Here is a 26,178-nt window from a genome sequence, read left to right on the forward strand (position 1 = left end):
CGGTTGCCAGTTGCAGTCCTGTGGTGTATTTACACAGACCCACGGGCAAGGCAAAGTCCATCGCTCAGCCAGAAGAGGTGAGAAGAAAACTCGGGGTCAAAGGTTAAAACTTTATGGGTCATCTGCTGTGATAGGCTACATGACTATCCTATTTTAAAATGTGTGTGTGTGTGTGTGTGTGTGTGTGGGTGTGCGTGTTGCAGGGAGGAATCAAATGTGTAACCTACTGCTGTATGTTGGCTCAACAAGGTAGCATCTGTTCCTCACACACCGGACACAGTCTTATCTTACTACGCCCTACTCCCCTATCAGTCATTAACCAGGTCTTGGATTTTTGACATCATTACTCATAGTTTTAATGGACTAACAGACTTGAATTTCAAACCAATCACTGCCAGTTACCTCAGCTATAATGCATTTTCTACAATAGGGCCTACACTTGAAATCTCTTTTTCACTTAAGACTTGTTTACTGTAAGAAAGCAGACAAAGCTGCAGGCAAACAATGTGATAATGTATATATATATATGTAGAATACACTAGTAGTAGTAGTAGTTGTAGTAGTAGTAGCAGCAGTTATGCTTGTAGCCAACTTCTTGTTGTTGTAGTAGTAGCAACAACAGTTGCAGTTGTAAGAATGGCATTAAATCTAACTGAAGGGGCGACCTCTAGCTCACCCAGTAAGAGCTGTTGTTGGCTGAGTCCTGCTGCAGCGGCGCGGGTTCGAATCCGACCTGCTGCCCTTTGCTGCGTGTCATCCCCCGTCTCTCTCCCCCTTTCATGTCTATCCACTTTCAAAATAAAGGGAAAAGCCTAAAAATCTAACCGAATCTTCACAGACTTTAATGAGTTCTTTCCAGAGAAGCAATATAAGTGGATTATAGCCGCAACACAGCAGCCATAATGGGGAAAAGGGCTTTTAGAATTTGTTCAGAATTCATTAGAGTTAAACCATTTGGACAACCATTTCCCCCTTTTATGAAGTCAGGTGAGACTTGACCATTCTGCAAAGTTTGGTGCATTTTCATTCATTTTAAAAGGAAAACATGCACATAAAAACTATTTTTTTGAAAATGCTAATTCATCACAAAATCAAGATGATGACAACAACAAACAAATCACATTCATGCAATACATTGGAAATCACAGAAAAGCATTGAAAACACTTACACTTGTTAAAAAAAACCTCTTTCATGCAAACTGAATTAAAATAAATTTGGTTCTCTTTACACGTTTGTGTTCATTAGAAGGTCATGTTAGTGAGACGAGAGAAAGCATGAAGCAATAAATGTCAAGACTGTGTGAACTGTGAGACAATGTTAAACAGCATATATGATTTCAACTCAAACGCCAACATACTGACCTACTGGAGAAAAACATGGACCTATACCGCCATCTTCTGGCCCTTTAGAGAACTATTTTTGCCACTACAGATTAGGAAATAGTGCTATATATTTAATGTATTAATCTGGCTGAAATCTTAAAGGGGATGGGGATGATCTTCTTGGATTTATCTGATCTGTATACTATGTGTGTTATCCCTGTAAGATGTGTGTTATCACTATCATTACTCATATTTTCAGATAATCCATTGCATTTTTAAAAAGCCCTGGTTTGGGTGCTGGATAATTATCTTATCTTATAATGGAACATATAACAATTTACTGAAAAGATGGAAATCATACATACTATATGCAGACATCTGATTATCTCTTGGCATACAATCCAATGCTGAAATTAAAATCAGATTGGGTTTGATAACAGATCCCAAATTTTAACTGATTGGCTCTGTGTACATGAAACTACAGCGCCATCTAGTGGACATAATGGGTCAATACAGACTTAAAAACTCAAGTAAAGAATTTCTAATAAGGGAGGAAGCATAGACAGTAAAATTAAGGGAAGAAGTTCCACTCTCTTGATACTTTCTTCCTTCTGAACTGGTTGCAGTTCCACTCTGGTTCCATATGAGGGTGCTCACAGGCGAGTGCAAAATGAATGGAGGTCTATGGAGCTATACCCCTCAAAATCCACTTTTCTCAGGATATCATTTTTTGTCTAGTAATTTGAATGTTGCATTCGAAAGGGGAGGCAAAGAAAATACACACTGCTGGGTGTTAGATTTTTTTAAAGTGGCTTTTTTGTTCTAAAAAACCTTCTAAAATGTCAATGACGTCATACACACATACGGCCAGAGATACTGCTTTACGGCAAGCTCTGAGTCACTTCCTTTTTTCTCTTGAGGCATCGACAACACAGCTGACCGGTTAGGCTCTCCCTGTCAATACACGTGCTAGAAAGAGATTTGCTAATGTTTTAAAGACCACGCCGAAATATTCACTCTGACATTCTGGTTCCGCTTCGGATGCCATCAAGCGGTAATCAGTCCTTCACTGACCAATCAGCATTCAGTAGCAGAATGCTAGCTTGTTCAATTCAATTCAATTTTATTTATAGTATGAAATTATAACAAGAGTTATCTCAAGACACTATACAGATAGAATAGGTCTAGACCACATTCTATAATTTACAAAGACCCAACAATTCCAGTAATTCCCAGTAAGTGTGGTGGGCAACAACGACTCACCCTGTAAGAAATCCAAAAGGACATAAGTAACTCGTTCAACTTTCGACCTATAATCCATGTTGAACTTGCAAAAACTACAATCAAATCTGAGATTTCTCAACGACAATCAGGCGAAAGAGACTAATTTAGCTCCATAGACTCCCATTCATTTTCCAACTGCCTGCGATCACCCCCAGTGGAACTCTTGTGGAACTGCAACCAAATTCGGTACAATGGGGCCAAACAGGGAGTGAAATGGCTCTCCGTAGACAGGCTCTGACTCAAGTAAATAATCATGTTATTTTTCCCCCACATTGCATACTATGTACACCTGGGCATGCGTGCTGTTTGGCTAATGTTTCCAAAAGTGTCTTCCCATGTACAATTTAATCGAATGAAAGAAATCTGCATGCAGTGTTACAGTTTTTCTTGAGTGCTTTGACCTGCTTAAAGAAACTGGGATCCACTCGGTTTTGATCATCACTGTCTCAGCAGAGCAGAAGACACTTCTTGCAAATGTGTTAACCCTTTCTCTTTGGATTGACACATTCCCCACCCTTTTGCAGAACAGTTAACACGGAGGTCATTCAAGCAGTCCAAACTCCGTTGTTTTAGCTATGGTAACCAAACAGAAAGCATCTGTTCCTATCTATTAGGAACTACCTACATCAGTATGAGATCACTGAAACACCTGTTTGACACTCCTTCACACAAATCTTCAATTAGCAATCAGTGTGCAGGGTTAGGCCATGTGGCCCCGTCATCAAGACACAAGAGACTGAGTAGCAATAGTGGCTATTTCTTCTACTCTACAGTAATAGATGTTTATACTTTACTGTAATAGATCTTATTTAGATTTTCTTAATTTCTTATACTCTAATAGATGTTATTTTGGTTTACATGTATTGAGTGCCACTGTTTCGGCCAGTGTGTTAACGGTTTTGAAAAATGTGGAGTTTGAGTTGACTGCTGCATCAAAAGCAATCAAGAAAAACTGTAAATGCAACTAATAAATCACTTTGCCAAACAAGGTATAAAGGATTTGGATTAAAAAGTAATTTCTTACTCCAAAAAAAAAAAAATCAACATGTACAGGCCGAGGAACGGCAACATATCGTGCATCATTATTATTGCAAGTTAAGGTGATCAGCTGATGCACTGTATGACAAGGAGCTGGCTTGTGCTTTGCATATTTTAACAAAGAATACATTTCAGGATGGTTTGTTCTCTTGGCTGATGTGTTAGTGTTGAATTCCAAGATTATGAATATTTCTCAACATAAAACTGTGTTCATTTTGTTTTCAGTTTTCTTTAATAATTTCTGCTGTCTTGTTAACAACTGGGCAGCTTTATTAGCTTTAAAATAAATGTTCATACCTTTTTTGGAGACTGAAGAACACAACATACAGTATGAAGAGGGAAAGAAAGGTGTCAACATAAGTACACAGCAGCACAGCATGGGTGTAAAGTAACAGCAGTAGAACATAATAAAGCCGAAAAGTTGTGAGTAGAAATGTTTCAATATTTACATTTATGAAATAAAAAGAGAGCATTCAAAATAGCTGCAAACATGTGTTTTGATGTCAAATGTTAATTTCTCTGTTGCCATAAAGCTGCAAGTACAGGAACACACAGACAAACACACACACACACACACACACACACACACACACACACACACACACACACACACACACACACACACACACACACACACACACACACACACACACACACACACACACACACTTGGCAGTAGCTCAGCACATAACTCAAAACCACAAACACATTTTCAGCAAAAAGACACAGGATATGTGACTAAAATACACACACACACACACACACACACACACACACACACACACACACACACACACACACACACACACAGCGAGCTGCAGTGGTGAAAATGACGCAGTTTCCCCCGCTTATATTTCACCGGAACAGTCAAATCAGAATTTACACCATTTAATTAAAAAGCTCACAGCGTATCGTTTATTTGACATTTTTACATTAAAAGCAGATACTTAGATGGATATAAAAGTAAAGGCTCTGGTACATTTTGTTGGTTATGATGATCTGTTTTCTGCATAAAAACACATTTATTCACATTATTACTATGATCCAATTAACCTGTCTGTCCTTTTAAAAACCAACATTGAAGGATGAGCAAGTTTAAAAAAACAAAAAACAGTAGAAAATAAAGTGAATAAAGTAAGTAAAAAAGTAGTTTGTTTCTTTCAGCAAAGAAAATGTGACCGGTCTTTGTATGATTTAATGCGGCAGTTCACAGCACAAATACAAAAGAAGAAATTAGAAGAAATTACAAAGAACTGCATACAAATGTACATAAAAAGTGTAGAAGTAGAAAGTAAAATCAATGAGGAAAAAAAACAGTAAATGTGAAATGAGATGGAGAATAAATAATTATTGTTTGTTTGAAGGAATAGTTTGACATTCAGGGAAATAGGCGTATTTACTTTGAGTAAATTCTCCCTCCTTGAGTTTGTAATAGCATCCAGTATTTCTTGCTGGATTTAGGCTCGATCAGAGATAAAAAAAATCAGCTTTTTCCTGAACTTTTTGGAATCTCATGGTCTTCCTCAGCAGATAGTTTGCGGAATTTTGCTCATTATTTTTGAGTTCCTTTCCATGTTAAATACAGTCGACATATCAGAGGGAAGTTAAGAGTTCCTTTTGTTCATTCATGTTATGTTATCTGACACAGTAAACATGTAATTTGCTCAAGTATTAAGAAGATGACTTATATGTTAAAAACTAGAAAAGTACAAAAATAACTATAATATCCTATACTAAAATAATATTTTGAGATTATGACCACATCCTGATGAAATCATAATGTTTAACGCCGAGCTGTGGAGGAGTAAAGGGTCTTTAATCTGCTTTTTTTTTTTCTTGCTGAGTTTGAACAAAAACATCAATTGAGAAGTCTGGGGGAGGGTAAGAAGAGAATAAGAAGAGAAGGTGAACCCAGAAAAGAAAAGGGAGTGATTAAGTTCCCTAAACTCCAACACTCACATGGTGTCATACTCTTTGTATTTTGACAGCTTTCTTCCTGGGCTGAGGAAGAGGAGGAGGCTGCTCGTCATCATCAGTTTTTTCAACTTGTCGTGGGGTCTGAGGGGAGGTAAAAAATGGGAGTCAGAACAATTACATTCAATTCAATGTTATTTATAGTATCTAATTGTAACAAGAGTTATCTCAAGACACTTTACAGAGAGAGTAGGTCTAGACCACACTCTATAATTTACAAAAGACCTAATAATTTCCCACGAGCAAGCATTTGGCGAGGACATTGTCTTTAGGCAAAAACCTCGGACAGACCCAGGCTCTTTACAGACACTGATACGGATATACAGATATAGAGAAATAGGATTCATAATAGTTATAGCAGTTGGAATGATGAACAGTGGCAGTTATAGTAACAATAGTCTATAGCCTTCGCGTTCCACTTCCGGGATTGCTCCGATGCTGCAGGAAACTTCGCCGGATGCGTGTATTTTCCGTTTCCCTCCGCTTTCTTTTGGCTTGTGTTTAAATTCGGTGGATTTCTGAGGACCATGGTTGACTGCTCCTCAGATCTCTGCAGGGTAAATCCAAACAGCTAGCTAGACCATCTGTCCAATCTGAGTTTTCTATCGCACCACTGTTTTGCAGCGGCTCTGTGCGGAGCTTAGCACCGCCCACGACGATTCTGATTGGTTTAAAGAAATGCCATTAAATCAGAGCACGTTTTTCTCCCATCCCCGAATGCTGTGTGTGGACTAGCCAGACTCTCCTCCAGCGTGCTTTGGAGGAGAGTCTGTCAAAGAGGGACTATAGTAACAATCAAGATAGTGGAACTATGACTAGAAATAATAGTTGTAGCAAAGGCCACACTGATCTTTCCATACGGTGTTGAGTTCTCAGATCCACTATGAGCTCCTACCTGTGGAAGTCGTCGGGGGCTGGGCTCAGGGTAAGCTCCGGGCGGTTCCAGAGCTCGGGGATGCTGCTGCTGCTGCTGCTGCTGCTCGCGGTGCTGTTTGGAGCGATGTTGGCGAGGACCGGTGTGGCCGGCCGGCTGCTGCTGGCAACGGTGATGACGTGGATCGGTAGGATGATTATGTTGATGTTGATGATGTTGTTGCTGCTCGTTGGTCCACGCCAAACGAAGCTCCTCCTCGTCTGATGATTGAGGAAATAAGCACAGATGACGGTTCCTGATGTTTAACGTGTATCTTTTCTTCACATGTTTTTCATTCGTATCATTTTGGCCCTCCTCACATGAGAACCCTGGGTACTCAGTCCCATTTCCACCCCCAGTCTGACACCCCCTGAGTATACATATTATAAATAATACACATTCTATCATTATAAATAGCTTAGGTTAAGGTAATGATAAGTGCAAAGATTGAGGCCATTTTTGAACATGAATTATTATTATTATTATTATTATTATTATTAAATAAAAGAAACCCTTACCCTTCAGTCGCATGCGTTTTTTACGTTTTCTGCAGGCGCAGTAAACAATAACAGCGAAAATCAGCACCACAATAATACCTGATGAGGATGGATAATAATAATAATGATTTGGGTGAGTTATAGTATTTCAGCGGCACCACATACTGTACAGCAAGCCATGAGGAGAGATATAAAAAGTCAAAAGATGTATTAGTATACACTATCGGATAAAAGATACTGCTAGAGCTACACAGGAGAGCAAACATACTGTACCTATTCCGGCGCCCACGAAAACCCAGGTATTAATTCCGAATAGTTTTTCTGGTATAATGGAATCTTAGGAAGGAAAGAGGAAGAGAAGAAACACATTGAATAAGTATTGATTGCATGTATTTTCTTTTTCATTTCTTAAAATGGCTATGTTAGTGGTGTCGGTTAATAGGTGGGCTGACAATTCTTTTTCTTTTTTTTAACTTTATTTATTCAGGGAAGGTTCACTGAGAGGATTCACCTGTAGAGAATTCACTTCTCTACGAGCTAAATCATATTTCAGAATGTATTAATAGATGCGATTATCCCACAAAATGATTGTGCTTCCCCCAGAAGTCTATTTATTTCTCGTTAGAATTCATTCCACTTAGGATGAAGGTGTTCCAATAAACAACCTGCTTAATACTGAGCAATCGTTTCCATCACATGAGAGGTATAGGTCACAGAGACATGTGGCTGTACTAACCACTGGATAATACTCACTGCGCGTATAGCACGACTCCTGTGTAACAGAGTCACTGGTCTCAGAGCTGACGGGGTTGGAAACTTTGCATTGGAAGAAATCATTTTCCACCTCTTCAGCCTTTCGTTTCAGAGTCTGGGTTATCTCCTTTTCTAATACATTTTTGTTCTGAAGCCATGCAAATTTGAGATCCTTGGGCAGTTGGGTAAAGAGGTCATTAATGGATGGATTAGAGGGTTAAGATGACAATATGTAGAGCTTTAAGTGTAACAGAAAACACATTTTTAAGGACGCATACAGACCCTTCTCTGTCTACGGCTTTTACAAACACGTCTTTATAGGTGGGATCATTTGGATAATACTCCACTTACAATGTGGCCCTAATCTGCTTTGTACAGTAAATAAACCAGATTGTACTTTCGTACTCACCTTGGCTGTAACTTGGCAGGTAAATGTGACAAAGGGTAAGGAACAATCCTTCATCACTTTGGGCTTTAGGACATGGTCTGAGTGGAGCAGATTAGATTGTTTCAAGCTCATTGTGCGTTGTAACAACACTAATTATCATTTCAGTGACAAGCAAAATATGAAAACAGATGTAGGGATCTGAACTAATGACAGCGTATTAAAACCAAATTTAGCTCTCTGATATTTGTTGATTATACCGCATGCCTGAAACAGCTTCTGATGCATCACAACACACCTATTATTATTATTTCATGTTCATATTGTGTGAATATGTGACCATATTCAACAGATAAGGTAACAGTAAACACGGTTTAGGTGCTTTGTTTCTGGGATGCACAGTATCATTAATTACTTGATTAAACAAAGGTAAATGTACAAACAATTTTGTTGTTACATACCAAAATATACATAACTTTATGCTTTTCGGTTCCCCTGTTTTAGTTCCATCTGACGTAAACAATTCTGCGGTGTATATCCCGTTGTCGCTATCCTTCAGATTCTTGAGCAGCAGGGAACCATTTTTAGAAACGTCCGTGTTATTCCCCACGACAAAAACGTTGGCTGTTCTTCGAACTACGATTACTGTATTGTTGTGCCTCCATTTTAGTTGGTGATACGGTTCCAGTTTTGAGGACAGAGGCACAGTGAAGTCCTTTCCTTTTATAGCATTGTAGTCGCAACCATCCTGAGAATCTTTGGAAGAGAAAGAAAGGTGAAGAAATACAGAGAATCAGTCAATGCCATGTATGCCAAACATTAGGATTCATCCTCTGGGGACTAGGAATAGCCTTTCCAAATTCAATTTTAAAAAGTGTCAAACACTGGTGGTTAATGATAAATATTTAATGTGGGTTTACAGTTTTTCCTAGCCTGGAAATCCAGACCCAAATCTGAAAGATTAAGAGTCTGGCATTGAGTAATGAACATGGCCCAACTCGAGGGGTAGAACCAAGCATGCATTTGAAAATCTCACTGGACGCAATTGGATAACACTACGACCAATCACAACAATACACTGGGTGACGTATCCAGAGCCCCATACGCTTAGCTACCAGCGGAGCTAACTGGTAGATTAAACTGTTGTCATCGGTTTAGCTCGCCTCTGGCCCGCCTATATCAGATACAATGATGTGATTGGTGCAGCTCGGCTCCAAGGAAATAGCTAATGAGCTCCCGGTGACGTAGCAGCGACAGTGGCATCAACGGGTTGCTGCGCTTCGGTGGCCAGCTTGTTGAACGTAAACAACAAGCTGCTTGGTCACTTCTCTATCGTCATTGTGTTAAACCCGCCAATAGCGCACCAGGTGGATAAGCCAGTTTGTGATTGGTCCCCGCAAAATTGTAACGGAAGCAGGATAGATAAACGTACAGGTTTCCAGCCTGAGCTGCAGGGAGAAATCAAATCGCCGGCAGATCGGGCTGGGTTTACCCAGTCTATAACATAGATAGACCTGTTCCCAAAATATACAGAAAGGCCTGTAACATTTTTGTCTTAGTAGGAATGTGGCTACTTCAAAATGACACTCACTATGAAACGTTGGATTAACTCATGTCTCCGTGCAAATGTAACAAATCATTGACAACCATTTCAAGTCACTTTACACGCTATTTATGCCCATTATTTGCTGTATGGATTTCTAGTTATTATTTTTGTAGAACTAACTTTCACTTTTCACTTTTTATTCATTATCATTTCAACTTCTCTTAACTTCTCACTTCTCTGCTCATTCCCTACTCATTCGCACATGAAGTCTGAAACTGACAAAAGAATGTGAAAAGGAAACTCAGCAGCCGTCCTGCAGATCATTTCACCTTGTCACAAAGGCTGATTGCACTGAAGATGGATGATGTGTGAAATATATCCTGTTGTCTCGGTTCAGACCACAGTCTGCTAAAAAGCCACGCACAGCAAAACACACTCCCATATGTGTGTCTGCCTCAACGTCCAACCTTCATTTCCATGTGCTGCAGATGAAGAGCAGACTAGTGATTGGCCCCAATTGTGATGCATAACCTATTTTTTTTAAATATACAAAATATGTATTATATATTATTGGTTTATACGTATAAAAATAACATAGCAGTTTCTGTGAAAAAAAGAAGTGGTGTAGAAAGGGGCTTGGACATTTGATTTGCAATCACAGAATCTATCTTTGACAGTTTCATTTTCTGTGAATGTAACCCACAGGAAATTAGTGGTTACATCTGATGAGGTTAATATTTTCCTATATGATAATAAAAAAAATATATATTGGCGGTTTAGGGCCTTCTTTGGAACACACATGTGAGTCACTAGTCAAGCAAGTGTCTTCAAATGTCTTCATTTAAGTGACAGTTACAAAAATGTGAAGGTCAGTGGGTAACTGCTCTCGCACTTGTTAAAGGGCCAAAGTACACTTAAAAAAACAAAAATGAATAAATAATAAAAAATACCGGTATACGTGCGATATTGTAATTCTTCCATGCTCCAATCATGACACAGCTTTTAATCTAAATGACAATTAATTTTTGTTTCTGATTCTCATGGAGAAATGTGCTTTGAACATATAACAGTATTAATATAATTATAATAATAACAGCACAGAATTATAGTAGTTTAATCAAAAGTCAACTGGTTTCCAGAGCTCCACACCCACCACAGCTGTGGGGATCTTTAAAACAACGATTTGCTTAAAACACAATCCACTACTCTGATTGGCTGGTAGCATCTCTCTCTTTTTTGTTATACTACTGCATATCTGAAGATCACATCTAGCAGTATACAAGTTTAAATCATCAAAACCCCCCACAAACTAAAGTTAGATCCTTGATAAAGTTAAATAAAACTGAGAGAAAGTTCAATGATGTCATTCATGACATCTAGCAGTTGATGAAGTGGAAAGATATCTCAAAGTGCAAAATCCACCTTAAGACATTTATATTACCCATAACCCCCCACTCTTAAAGGACTTCCCCTATTTACATTTTTAGGCCTATGTTCACCTATAAAGATTAGATTGCTAAATAGTTCACAAACAGTTTTGATTGTGAATGTATTGGGATGAGATTCTGTGCCTCTTGAGTCAGCCTCGCGGACTCGTTTGTCTCAGTTTTTCACAAAAACAAAAAGTCCCAGAACTATTAGGGGCAGTATTTATTATATCTGGAGATAGAGGCGATAAAGTCCTGATCACAAGAGAATAATTTGGTATCTCAAGATATCACTATTATCTATGGCTAATGAGTCTAAAACAAGCAAAACCATTTGTTATCAAAAGTTGTAAATCTAAATGAAGACGGTTAGGCCTTTTATAACCTAAAAAAAATAATCCAGGAAGCAACAGCAGAACGGGTGCAGGCTTGCTATAACACCACATCTTCACACCTCCGAGACTGCAACAATGAAACTGGCCAAACATCAACTTTGACATTTCAAAAATAAAACTGTTTGTCTGAATCAGCTAAAAGTGCTAAAAGTGCTAAATCGTACATTCAGGTGAGAATCTATCCACATTTTTTTTTTTATTAATATGCAATGATTAAAAACAAGTAATGGCTGAAGTTTAAGATGGAATAGTTTTTGAAAACATAAAAAACTATGTTATAGTTGTATCTTTTTAATCAGCAACTCAGTAGTATTTACATTAGATAGGAGAGTCCACACAAAAAGGATCTAAAAAAAAGTGATGAGCGACAATATTATTTGCTGCGTTTATGCCATTTTATATTCATGTATTTCTTTCGTATTATTTCAGTAGTTGAAATGATCTGGTTGCTTCTCTGTGTTTTGTGACTGCTGTTTCTGTAGGTCACCTGTACTGAAGCGACTTCCTGTTCGTCCTTTGTAACCTCATTTCAGACCGACGTTACCACATCAGCAGCGCGTTCCTGCTGCAGTTAACGCCGCTTGATGATTTCTCTTGTCTAACTATGGTATATTTCTGGCAGAGGTTACCAACTCGCATTCGCCCGCAATCACAAACTTTGCCTTTTTCAACAAAGTAACAGCTAACGGGGTGTAAACAGAAAAAAACAAAACTACATACATTTATTCTCACTGATGCACACACACACACACACACACACACACACACCCACACCCACACATACACCCTTATGGATGTAAAACCAATCTTTTCATATTATAGAAGTTGTTTCATGCCATTCTTCTTCAACAGCTCTCTCAGCGGGAATTAAACCGTCAACCCTGCCCGTGTCAGTGACTTTAGCAACAGCTGCATGAACATTTTGTTAGCTCCTCTTTGGTGCCACAGCGATTCATCAAATTAATAATTTACCCATTTAGAAAACAGCCTTTAATTTGGATCTGGTCTATTTCGTTTTGGAGAATTTTTGTCAAAACAATAGTCAAATTTCAAGGATCGGTCAACTGTTCTTGCATGTTTTGGCCCATTTACTGTTTATCATGCATCAATGCCAAGGCAAACCATAGTTTTATAGATTTCTAATCTGTTTTCCTACTTTTGTTTTTTAAAACTGTTTAATTATTTGTTTAGTTAAGTATATACCAAACGCACTTTTATTAACATGCAATGATAAAAAACAAGTAATGGCTGGAAATGTAAATGTTAAAACAAGTTAGAACATATAAAACACTACAGCATGCATTGTCTGGAAATGATTGGCATTAATATATGATTTATACAGGACAGTGGGACAAATATCCAGGGCAGAAACATATTAAAGAGCCTTATTCCACTCTGCAATATTATAGCAGAGAAAATAAGCCCTTAAGAGTATTCAGTTGGCCATAGAAAAGACATTTTGCTTTTTAAAAATCATATGAAGAAAAAAGAAATGTTAAGATCTAGAACTGTTACAGGAAGTAGGTCAGAAGTCTGATGCTAAAGGAAAATAAATTCTGGTTTAATTTTCAAGTCAAATTGAAATCCATAAAATCCTCAAATTACAACATCCTAATGAGGAATGGAATTGTTGAATTGTACAGTACCTGCGAGGGAGATGGCTACGCAGCAGAGCAGGAGCAGAGAGATGGTGGAGACGGCAGCCATCTTCATCGACATCCTCATCATATGAAAAAGAAAGAAGAACAGGCGCTTTCCATTATCAAGGTTATTTCCTGTCAGAGCAGTTAGATCACCTCCTTTGTGTGTGTGTGTGTGTGTGTGTGTGTGTGTTTATGGTTTCTCAAGGAAGTGATCCAAGGGGCCCGATCTACTTTCAAAGCAAGCATATCTAATGTTATATTTATAGCAAACTGAGAGAAGTGCATTTCTTATTCTACTTTAACAGCTTCAGTAACAAAAAATATATCATCGTGACCGCAAGTTCAAAATTTTCAAGATACAAATGATTCCCAGCACAAACACCAAACACTTACATTTGTTAGGTGAAACATGGATTAGACTTTAAAAGCATAAATTGACATCAGTTGGAAACCACTTCCTCTTGTATTGTGTATGTTTTTGGTCAGCCTGACAACTGACATTATGCACTGACTTAATTTCTTTCCTAACCATTTTCCATCTTCAGCAGATCTTTGTGCCTCTCATCAACATCTTTACATCACGTAAATAACAATTAAAAATCTTTTTATACAATTAATTAACAGGGGACTGTTTATGTAGTTAGGAGCGTCTAAAATAATGTACATGTGCACATTTTCTTAGGCTGTAAAAGACTGTAAAACACTAAATGAGGAAAGAAACAAACTGTTGTGTATGTCTTGACAACACAGACTCAAGCTTAATCTATTTCAGGAGAGTTTTTGCAGTTTTCAAATTTTGAAATGTCCTTTCTGAAAGCTTTAGGAATTCTATTTGAAGAAACGTTCAAACTTTTGTCATTAAGAATCGGCAATATTTCAAACTTCTGTGGCTGCAATCTGACAAAGAAGGTTGTGCAATTTTATTTTGAGAAGAACAAATGTTATGCTATGTTTAATTTGCTTGAAAAAGAAGTTGCATCATCAACAACAGCATCCCCCAGGTGAATTGTCATGGCGCTGCAACAAGTTTAACATGTTGTAATTTACTTTGATAAACAATCCTACTGCTGCAGCTGCAAACACAAACCTCTAATGTATGTTTCACTCCAACTACAATGGTAGCAGATACTGTGCCAAAATGTATGTTAGCTAAATATTTGGTGGGTTAGGGATAGGTGGTGTGCCCTCGTTTTGTTCTGAATTGTTGTTGTGCCACAACACGGATGGGGGGGAAATGTGTCGGCCCATATGTGGCTTGAGTTGTGGTTGTCAATTTCGGGAAACTTGGATCATATGATAAAGAACTAACACTGAAAAAGAAAATAAAACAATTAGCAACAGGGATCATTTAGCTGTTAAGCAGGAGCACAACATCATTAAAAGCACATTTTCTCTCACAATTAAAGGCATACCACGGTGATTTAAAACTGCACCTCAACATATAGATGTAAATATTTTAAAACAGCTCACAAATACACAGCATATAATATAATATGTAATCTGCTAAAACAGCTGGGCACAAACGAACCTTAAAGCCGTTACACACCAACCACACGGCCGACCCTCGGCAGAAAAGCCAGTCGAAATGATCAGTCAGGTCCCCAAGGTCCAAAAAACTGCCTCTGGACACACTGAGGCGACACCGACTTGAGAAACGTAATACATCTCCATAGCAGCAGGCGGCGCTGTATTGTTGCCCAAGAAATGAAAACCGGCAGCTGATTGGACGAACGCGTCACATGGGTTTGTTTTCTCCGGAAATTCTAAGCCAGACTGTCATGGCGGCCGTTCAGAATACAATCTCATATTGTACTAAAATAGTTCACTGAAACGTGTTTCTGAAAACATTTTAAGCGAGAAATAGGCCATGCAGTTGCTGAATCTGTCTTCATTTCAGATCAACAACGGTCAGTTTAAAAGATTTTCGTCAGATTTTGAGAGACTCTAGTCACGCTCATTCCGCTCCACATTTTTTCGGGTGAGTCCCGACTGCCCTGCCGCCGACTGAACATGTCAGGTCGGCCAAAATGAACGCCGACAGCGCCCCAGACTGACGACGGCACGGGACACACCGAACATATTCGAGTCACTGACCTCGCCAGAGTGTACAACGGCCGATTTTCGGCCCTGTGTGTCCCAGGCTTTAGTCAAACAGGAGGAATTATTTGTTGGGGACTATTTTCAGCTGCAGATGAACACACATTTTAGTGTTCTAGTGAGTACTGAGAGTATCAGGAAGGTGTTATGTGGGAACAGTGCAAGAATGTGGCTCATACAAGTGTTTATAATAGTTTTTGGACAACAACAGAGTTCTATGGCACAGAGGAAGAGTAATGAGATATATCAGGCTTTGGATACACACACTACTTGTTAGTAGGATCAATTCATTGATTGACTGAATCACCAGATTTGTCCTTTACACATAATGTGTTTCTGTGCTGAGAAGCAATCACTCCAATGTCCCCCCTCACAAATGAAGTACAGTATATCATACATTATCATAATTTATATACATAAGAATAGTCGTGCTAAGTATTTCATTTATCATCATAAGCTGTTCTTAACTTTGCTTGGTTCTGAAGGTTAGGTCTATTCAATTTTAAATTCAATATTCATTTTATATATAAGGCGCTAACTCACCACAGTCTGTCCTCACTTTCTGTTTCTCAGGTGTGTCCCAGTGCAAGAAAAGCCCAGGTGAGCTTTCAGCCCCTTTTGGCAGACTCTGCTCCATGCAGTGTTGTAATGTTAATAATAATCATCAGTAATGTGGATACAGAGACAGGACAGACTGGTGAAGGTTTTGAAGAGTCACTAGGTTTAGAGTTGTGAGTAGAATGTGATAAAAAAAGACTATAAACTGGGCACTGAGATACCGCTTCTCTCTTATGGTTTAACACGACTGTGGCTTCAGTTCACAGGAGAAGCAGTAACAAACTCACTAAGGCAGTTTTTCACTCAGACCAAATATTGTTTCTGTAACACATCAGTTTTAAAAAAATTATGTTTCACATCCTCCTGTGAAGCTTTATTCTTCTTTTGGTTTCGGATTCAGACTGGGGCATTAAAGTTAACTTAAACCCGTATGGGATTCAAAGTGGATACGCACGCCCAACGGATTCACAGTAAATGTTGCATGCTTGAACTTGTTTCTGTTTGTGATGTTATCTCATTGATGGCGACTCCTGATGGAGGCGTACCCCCGCAGACCCCTCTGCGTCGCCGCAAACCCCCCTCCAATCCCTCCGCCGTAGCTTGACGTGCACCTCCAAAAATGTGTAACTTCACGTTGAGGCATTAAATAAATGGACCAACAGATCCCATTGCTCTGGACGGAGACCGGTGAAGGATATTAGAAGCACTTTTCCGGTGACGGCTGAGCGTTACTGAGCAGCCTCCAACTGAGCTCGAAGACGTAGATGTGACGTGAGCAACGTGTCTGAAAGTTGTAAGTCTTCTGGTACCTGTGCCAAAAGAAATCTCAATCATTCCCAATCTTACAGCAACGGAGAGTGTAGGTATATGTAAGGAGATAAAATAGGCACAGGCTAATTATTGCTAACTAAAATGCTAGTTAACATTAGTAATTAAACTTAAACATTAAATGTAAGTCAAAACTGCATGCGAGCTTCTCCTGTACTGTACGGTAATTCCTCTACTATGTGACAGTAAGTTACGTGGTTATGACACAATCATTAGTCTATTTTTATAAAAAACGTCTGCTACGGAGCCATAACGTGAGCTACAAGGTAATGGAGCCTTTTATACATTGTCGTGTTTCTTTAGAAATAAACAACGGACAAATAGAGTCTTTTTTTTACCGCTTCAGATGTAAAGTTATTTGCTGTCAAAGTGACGTCAAAATGAATGGGAGTCAATGGGTTGCTAATGGCGGGTGATGGCTTTTTAGCATCAAAATGGCGCCACAGGAGGTACGGGTTGTGGAGAGAGACTTGGTTGAGGCGAGTGGCGACACAGACTGCAAGGACGGTGATTGGTCAACTGGTCCTGTGTGTTGATAGTCGGCCTACTGTGGGGGAGTAGCAACATGCTAGTTCACTGACATAAGCTTTGCAAATAAACTCAGACATATTTGGTTACAATGACCGTGGTTGTCCGTTTGTAAAGTGTCTATACATCAGTAACGTTTTGAAATTAGCACTTCGCCAGCAAGCAGTACTTTGTGGGCAGTTGTGCTAAAGTTTGCTTGCTAACATAACATAAACTGGCTGGCAGCCACCTCGCAAATAACCTCAGACGTATCGCCCCCTAGCGTTGTGGCGGTGAAATGCACCACGATGCAAAGCAACCCCGACGCAGAACTCCGAAAGGGTCACGACGCTGTAGGAGCGATGGCGTAGCTACGGCGTGGAGTTGACGCAGAAGCATAAAACAGCCAAGTGGCTTGAAGTTTATACTTGTGCATTGGTGCGTGCGTCGACCTCTTTAAGAGTATTCTCTTAAATTAGCTTCAGAGCAAGTAGAGAGGCATAGTGGGAGACATTAAGTGTCTCCCCTGTGCTTTCTGACCACGGTGGGAAATCTTTAGCGGGAAAAGTTAACCCTCTCCTTGATTCCATGTTGTTTATGGAGAATGAGAACCCTGAAATGAGTAGGGGGGAAATGCAACGCTACCAACTCTGCGATGTGTAGTTACATTTTTCGAGAGGTGCACGTCAGGCTACTGTTACGGACATTTTCTGCCCTCTCCAGTGATGTCCTTTAGGACTCAATATACAAACACCAAAGCACAGAGAACACAAAGATGGTTAAAGTGATATATTGCAAAAATTTTATGTAATTAATTATAGCGAAGTTACAGAGAAAAAGTATCAAGTTCTCACCAGTTCAGTTTTACTCAGCAGCTTCCGATGAACATGCAGAAACACAATTGACAATAGTCAGTATGTGACAAAAAGAAGAAGTCTATGCTTATTGGAAAGCAGCCAAAGGAATATTTTAACAAACCAATGACGAGCTCTTAAAGGTGTTTAGCTTTTTCCTTTAATGGTCACTCAGACATACAGTCTTCTTCTCCAAACACAGGCTGTCAGAACAGTCTCAAGCCTTTCTGCAGCTCTCACAGTAAGCAAAAACCCTCTACCAGGCAGCCATTTGACTACATCTCTGAGACAGTTTCGAACAGATGCATTCAGAGAAATGTTTAACAAAACTCAAAGGAACATCATTTCTTTAACACTACGGTTTAGGGTCTGGCGTAGGGTCTGGCATAGGGTCCGTGTCTCCACGTACATAAGTACGTAGCCACAGCGTAGATTTAACGCAGAAGCATAAATTAGTAGTAGGGCTGGGCGATATTGAGAAAATCAAGTATCATGATATTTTTTAACCAATACCTACAAATATTGATATTGCGACGACATTATAGGGTTGACTATTGGTGCTTTCACAAAATATTGACGCAATGAGATTTTTGATCAATAATTATCAGTAATGTGGATACAGAGACAGGACGGACTGGTGAAGGTTTTGAAGAGACAATAGCTGTAGAGTTTTGAGTAGAGTGTGATAAAAAAAGACTATAAAATGGGCACTGAGATACCACTTTAAAAACTACCGTGGCTTCAGTTCACAGGAGAAGAAGTAACAAACTCACTGAGGCAGTTTTTCACTCAGACCAAATATGATTTCTGTAACACATCAGTTTTTTGTTTTTTTTAAATTATGTTTCACATCCTCCTGTGAAGCTTTATTCTTCTTTTGGTTTCAGATTCGGACTCGGACCTTAAACTTCTTTCCTGTATGGGATTCAAATTGGATACGCACGCCCAACGGATTCACAGTAAATGTTGCATGCTTGAACTTGTTTCTGTTTGTGAGGTTATCTCAGTGATGGCGACTCCTGATGGAACTGCACAAAATACTTTGGAGACGTGCATATTGGAAGCCTACACCCCGTGGATGGTGAAATGAAATGCAAAAGAAATGAATGTTCTGTTAAATCCATTTTAAGTAGGGTGCTACTTAAAAAGAGTTTGTGTTTATTATGATAATACCATTGTGTGGGTACTTTATTAGCTCAGTTATTGGCCATATTAAAATGCATTTATGTGATGGGCATTAAGCACAGTGGTGGAAGAAGTATTCAGATCCTTTACTTAAATGAAAGTACTAATACCCCACTGTAAAAAATACTCAGTTACAAGTAAAAGTCCTGCATTGAAAATGTTACTTAAGTAAAAGTATGTAAGTATCATCAGGAAAATGTACTTCAAGTATTAAAAGTAAAAGTACTCAAAATACTAATTAATAATAATTTTAGAAACTGGAGGAGAAAAAAGCGTTAGTGTCGAAAAAGCATCAGAAACAGTCAACAGGCTTCAAAAGCATAAAAAAAAGCTTCAAAAGGTGTCAAAAAAGTGTCAAAAACAAATTCCGTGTCTAATGGTCTAATCATTTCAGATGGACTCGTAGGCCGTTACATTGTTGGGTAGTTGAATTTAGAGTAAAACATCGTATTTTATAAACTACAAGTGTTTTGTGAAGAATAAAGTAACTAGTAACTAAAGCTGTCAGATGAGTGTAGTGGAATAAAAAGCACACTATTTCTCTCTGAAATACCTATGTAGCGGAGTAAAAATAGAAAATGGCATGAAAAGAAATGACTAACAAGCTCCCACTTGCTCTGCTATTTACAGGAACTGCCTTGAAACAGGGGCTTCCAATGCTATATACATGTTAAGTTTAAAATGCTTACAGTACTTTCTTAGTGCTGCCTTATGGATTTCTTTTGTCACTAAGGAGCATCAGAACAAGCTATAACTAGACTTATTATCACCTAATGTTGAATAACATGTTAGGAACAAAAAGTGCCAGTGATACTCTGAACTGCAGTTACCCACAGGGTGGCACCATTTTACTACATGTGCATGTACAGTAGTTCAAAATAATACTACAAACACCAGCCACTCAATGCAATGTCAGTTTAAATGTCAAATATGTCAAGCTGCATACTTCCCTTAATGAGTAATCTGTATTTTTTGTATTGTATAAATGTCATACAAAGGAATGGTTGACAGCACTAGAGACGCTATCCTACCGTGTTTACAGACTTTAAATAACATCAGAACTCAATGACTAATACTGAGCTGTTTTGACTTGGTGTTTCTATTACAATGAGGGTTCTTCCGGTCCTGTGTTTGGCACTATGGGGATTTCCTTTCATCTATATTTAGGGTCACAGATTATATTTTTAAATGTTCAAAAACCAAGCATGCAAACCTTTAAGCAAAATACTCACACAAAATTTCTCTACTACTCGTCTACTTCTCTATATTAGTCTTTAGTCACACATGTTGAATATAGGAAACCAATACATGGAAATAACTTCACCTCATTAAAATAAAAACACTGTTTATTAATCTATGAACCAGTCATTATCAGAAATATACAGATCCCCATTTTTGATATATTTCTGACTTTTATATATTATTATTTTATAAAATAATTAGAAATATTATCAACATTCTAACTTTTAGTTTTTATATGAGATACAAAGTCATATTTATTAAATATGATTTATTTATTATTATGGGGGTTTCATGGCCTTTAATCGACAGGACAGCTTGAAGAGAGGAAGAGGAGAGTGTGGGGGGGGAGCAAAGGACTGTGGGTTGGATTCAAACCTGGACCGCTGCCAAGGACTCAGCCTCTACTGGGTGAGCCAGAGGTCAGTACTTCTACACGAGTTATGAGTAGAAAGGACTTTATTTGAAATCTGCTTTATTTGTGAAGCAGATTTCAAGCAGGGGCTTTAGATAAAAGGTCCCAGCTCAGTTTGTGTACACTGCTTCTATAAACTTGAGAGGCCGAGATGTACAACTTTTAAAAATGTGATTTATGGCATCTGTGCTTCATGTGACAGCATGTAAAAAGGTAGTTCTGAGTCCAGATCAGACGCTGTGATGGAGTGAGTTCATACGGTAGCAGCACGACAGGCCGACTGTTTGTGTCCCTATGGGGGACACAGATGACCCTCTTCGGTTAAATGGGCCTTTATAAATAGAGCAGTTATTTTTCCACTGCTCTGATCCAACTTGCTTGTACATCAGACACAAACCCCTTTAGATACCTCCGCCTCCAATCACAATCCTCTCTGTTAACCTCAACAACCAATCGCAGCTATTCAGATGACTTCATCATCGTGTCCGAATGCTCTAAATAACCGAAGCCAATCAGATATTTCAACTCGACAGCGTCAAACCAAATGTTCCTCACTCTTGTAGAAGTGTTGTGATGAGCAGAGTGACCGTCCTTCAACTAGATAACATTCAAACTGTTGCTCAAAAGGCCCTTCAGACGGATCCCGGGGCCCTACAACTCCAGAGGCTGTGTTGTGCAGATGAGGCTGACATCTGATCTGATATTGTTTCAATTTCAAAGGAAAGATCATGTGACTCATTTAAGAAACATGTCTAAAAACCAGTCTCCAGCTTGTCACTTTGTTCAAAATATTTAAAAAAACAAGCCTTGCTGTAGAATTTTAGCCCAACTTGCCCAAGTTGATATTGACTCATGACATTATATTTTGATATAACTTTACACAAGTAAATAAATAACTAACTAGGAGGAAATAACTAGCAATAGTTGGGAAGGGCCACTGATTCATGTCTATCTTGTAAAGGCAAAGCAAATATATTTCCGGTTTTGAAAATAATTTGAAAGCACTAATAATTACATCGCATATCAAATGTCAAATCCACTTTTTTAGCCAAGTCTTTAAAAGCGCTCAAAAGTCAACTGAGATAGCTTTTCTCGAGACCTCGCTGTGTCCGGAGATGAGGTGATTGTGATTGGTTTAACGAAATACAAACAACCCAGAGCGTTTCTTTTTTCCTTCTGTCTATCCTGAAATGTGTGTGTGGCAGAGCCAGACTACAGGACTCCCAACAGAGAACAGTTCAGCACAGCCTGTTGTACTCTCGAAACTGCCTTTGTGAGTCTTTTAATAGACTCAATGTGATGACACGATATTGATGACACAATGGAAAGAATGTCCACTGTGCTTTAATGACGGCCAGTGATAACAACATTTAGTTATGCATTTAGTAGCCTCTCTCTCTCTCTCTCTCTCTCTCTCTCTCTCTACAATGCATCTACTGTAATCCTCTCTAGATGTCAACAGGAACTACTGTTCTCTGACACTCTGTTCAGTAATATCCAAACTGAAACAGCTAATATTGGGAGTTTAAAACACTAACATTATTGTTGGTTGCATGGATAAACAGCAAATTAAAACAACTTCACTTCTCTCCAGCTCACAAAGACTCAACAGAATCATGTTGTAGTCGAGTACCAAAATTGATACATACAGCAGTCGTAGCTCTGGTCTCACAGTAGATAGGCCCCAGTCGATTTGGGTTTCTATTTTCGGAGGAACAACAAGTGCGTCCAAAAATCCAGTGCGCTGGATTTGTGTCCCGAGGCATTCCCAAATTGCCGGGTATCTCTTGGGAACGCCATCGTTTGGAGATGCAGGATTTGAGCGATTATTATGGAGACGTGACAGGGGACGACAGCGATCAGGTGCAAGGTTTTATTTCGGGAGGCCCGGCTGCATTTGTTTTATGTGGGTTTTATTAAAGAAGTATGATACACATGCCTGGATTAATGTTCCAGCAGTAGTCTGCTGTTGCTTTCGGCTATTGCGGTACATAAGTAGAATGGTTTAGAAGTCATTTGAGTCATTTGAGGTTCAACATCAGGTGCTGGGTTTGAAATGACCCCGAAGGAGGATGCCAACTATTGGGCCTGTTGGATTTGCGGTGTTTCCCATTTAGTAGTAGTTGGACAGATGAGGTATGCTGGCTTTGTGGAAGATTTCAGGAGATGTAAAAGGTGGATGCCGTAGATTATCTTACATTGGGAGCACTGGCAGCTGGGACAGTGTTCAGTAACTGGGGAGACTTCCTTTCGGTCCAAAAACAGTGACACAGCTGAACCCATTAGGCCACATTTAAATAAACTTTTTCCACCCCCAGTGTCACTAGCTGGTTGCCGATGAAATGGCTCCAACACTATCCACAGACAACATCAACACCCCTTTATCACAACAACAACAAACTATGAATGACTATGAATGTATTTTAGAGGAACACCTTCGTAACAACCCATTGAGGTTCCACAGTTATACGGTAATAAATATGGTTCCACAGAGAAACTCTACACCAAGGATCATCAACTACATTTTTTCAAGGGCCAGAATTTTTCTAAGCAGACACTCTGGGGGCCAGACTTTCAAATAAATAAAATAAAATGAATTTATACCTAATATGCTTTTTTTTTTTTTACATGTATTAGTGTGAGCAAACTCCTAAAAAACATGGAAACTCCATAATGATGACTGGCTCTTTAACTAGGAAATGATCTCAGACTAAGAGGCAGTTCACTGAGGAGTGATGGTTAAAGTCTGTGATTATGGAAACATTATTGTAGCCTAGTATCCTGATTGGTGGAAAATGCTTGCAGAAAGAAACGGCTGTCAGGTAAACATGTCACTGTCAAAGAGTCTGAAGTAAAAAGTTGTGGAAAAGCCAAAAGCCCAGCTTTAATGATGAATGGACTGATAAGCTGGCTATGTACTCGTCATGTATGCCTCATTTGCAATGAAAGATGCTGTTGCAAAATAATACAACCAGCATCATCATAATCAAGAATGAAGAACTCGAACATAACAATCACGTCATTCACGTGCATATTAAGTAGCCAGATGCATCTGTTTTGGTCTTATAATACCTCCAAAGATTATCCGCTCTAGCGGAGAGTTTGGTTTTTTCAGACAGCAGTGAGATTTACAAGAATTTGTCAAAATTTCCAGATTTCCGGCAAACTAAGATAAACAGTTAGACTAAAAACCGACAGCTTTTGTTTTAGCTTGTTTGTAAAAATTCGCTATTTGCAGAGTAGAGCTGTGTTTGCGTAAAACAGCGCGGTGGACTGAGCAGACAGAGCAGATTGAAATATCGCTTTCTACATGTTTATGCCGGTCTACACAGGTGAGTGCATTGATACGTGTTGACTTTTTACTCACGAAGGTTTAATCGCTGTACAGAATCCCGGCATGTGAATAGAGATGCAAATACAGGGGGCTGGGTTTTTGCTCTAAATGCTTGAAATGATAAATAACAGAACACATTTTTTCCTCTTTACATTTCGTGAATTTATGATTATTCTGAGGGCCGGACTAAAAGCTTTGGGCGGGCCGGATGTGGCCCGCGGGCCGCCAGTTGACGTTGGCTGCTCTACACTAACCAAAGACCCCTAAAGAACCGTCCCTGCTCTGTATGTCAGTTTGTTGATCAGTCAGACTCACATGCTTCCCTCTAGGCTGTAAACACTGTCAGTCAATCTCTTCATGTTAAAACCTATCATGTCACTCACGTTGTATTGGTATTGCTGACGTGGAGCCTCCTGGTCTCTAGTGCAAAAATATGATGTATCCTCTCTCACACACACACACACACACACACACACACACACACACACACACACACACACACACCAATCAAATGTTCTGCTCCATTGCCAGTTGCCAAGGTCACCAAACCTGCACACCTACGGCTGCCTAAAAGCAAAGAAAAACACAGTTTTTTCTTGCTCTATGTGCTGCAGTTGGGCATTGATCTCTCTGTCTGGCTGACTCTCTTCTCTCTCTGCTCCAGTCCATTTCTCTCTTTCTGTACACGGAAAGAGGTAGACAGAAATAAAATGGCCTATTCTCAGAAATCTCCAAAGGAAGTGCTCTCTTTCTCTCCCGCTCTTTCTCAAACCATGAACTGAGCTGAGTTCTTCTTCTTTTCCATTCACACCAATGGTCTTCTATATCTAATACAATATTAACTGTTCCTAGAAGAGCTCCTACTAACTTATTGTCCCACTAGAGCACTGCGCTCCCAGAATGCGTTACTTGTGGTACCTAGAGTCTCTAAAAGTAGAATGGGAGCCAGAGCCTTCAGCTACCAGGCTCCTCTCCTGTGTCTTAATTGCCAGCATCAACAATCCAGATAACCCCTTTAATGAAATCATCAGATTAGGGTGTATGTGGTCTGAATCGCAGTAGTCTTGTAATCACATTAGGTGCAGTGCATTATTGTGCATACTGATGCAGCCATGGCTGTGTCAGAAACATTAAGAGTTTGGTTTTTGTAACCCTGCTCTGTGATGGATTAATTATCCATTTGATGGAAGATATGACCTGAGCTTCTGAGGTGCAGTATATATCATTTTGAGCTTCTAAGGGCTACACTGTACATCATACAGCACTTTCAGCACTACTTTGCAAGAGCAACGTTTGACATATTTACCCCCACTACTTGGAAAATGCTCTGCATTGTCTTTAATGTTTTATAAAACCAGCCCTACGCTGCCTGAAGGAACCTTTAACCCACCTGAGTTTCCAAATTAGATTTTTCTAAATGTAATCTTTTTTGAAATTCTATTCGCAAAAACTTGAATGTCATTAGAGTTGAAGAATTGCTGTGTCTTGGTTTGGTACTGTGCTTCAAAAGCCCATTTCAGATAAATCCTGCTCTTAGACAGAGGTCTCATGGGAAAAGCTGGTTGTAGGCTTTTCCACATAGCTGGCTATATCTGGAGAACAGAGAGAGAGAGAGAGAAAAAAAGGGGAAAGAGAGAATGTGTGTGAAGCTGCCAACAGCAGCAGTAAGTCCTCCAGAGTAAACACAGCTGATGGGGGGTAAACCCTCCATCCATCTTCACCCCTAAAATGCCCTTTCTCTCCCTCTATCATCATCTTCATCTATCTCTTTTCCTCTATCTCTTTCTCATGTGTTACAATATACAACTGCGTCTACAAAATGACAAGGAGGGTTTTCAAAAGCGTAACGAATGCCAGTGTTATTCGCTATAATGCAATCAATTAATATCTTATTTCAGTTACAGCTTTGTGCAGGATGAAAAGAGACGAGGGTAGCTTAGGACAGGGCCTTTGTAAGTGAATCAACACTTCCTTCTGTAAAGT

At 39.2% G+C, this 26,178-nt stretch overlaps 2 protein-coding genes across 2 annotated transcripts in view; both read right to left on the bottom strand.

Moving 5' to 3' along the window:
- The window catches only part of LOC114550902 (immunoglobulin superfamily member 8), a 34,208-nt gene extending 28,522 nt beyond the window's left edge, over positions 1–5,686 (bottom strand). Inside the window, exon 1 of the mRNA XM_028571873.1 lies at positions 5,605–5,686. Coding sequence (XP_028427674.1) covers positions 5,605–5,614 — 10 coding nt within the window. The 5' untranslated portion in view covers positions 5,615–5,686. The remainder of the gene's footprint in view (positions 1–5,604) is intronic.
- Positions 4,538–26,178, bottom strand: part of cd2 (CD2 molecule) — a 34,900-nt gene continuing 13,259 nt past the window's right edge. Inside the window, exons 3-10 of the mRNA XM_028571875.1 lie at positions 13,182–13,255; positions 8,631–8,923; positions 8,192–8,269; positions 7,783–7,954; positions 7,303–7,365; positions 7,051–7,128; positions 6,515–6,753; positions 4,538–5,703 (exon numbers count right to left, since the gene is read on the bottom strand). Coding sequence (XP_028427676.1) covers positions 5,611–5,703; positions 6,515–6,753; positions 7,051–7,128; positions 7,303–7,365; positions 7,783–7,954; positions 8,192–8,269; positions 8,631–8,923; positions 13,182–13,254 — 1,089 coding nt within the window. The 5' untranslated portion in view covers position 13,255 and the 3' untranslated portion in view covers positions 4,538–5,610. The remainder of the gene's footprint in view (positions 5,704–6,514; positions 6,754–7,050; positions 7,129–7,302; positions 7,366–7,782; positions 7,955–8,191; positions 8,270–8,630; positions 8,924–13,181; positions 13,256–26,178) is intronic.

Source organism: Perca flavescens, chromosome 24 (genome assembly GCF_004354835.1).
Source record: "Perca flavescens isolate YP-PL-M2 chromosome 24, PFLA_1.0, whole genome shotgun sequence".
Taxonomy (NCBI): domain Eukaryota; kingdom Metazoa; phylum Chordata; class Actinopteri; order Perciformes; family Percidae; genus Perca; species Perca flavescens.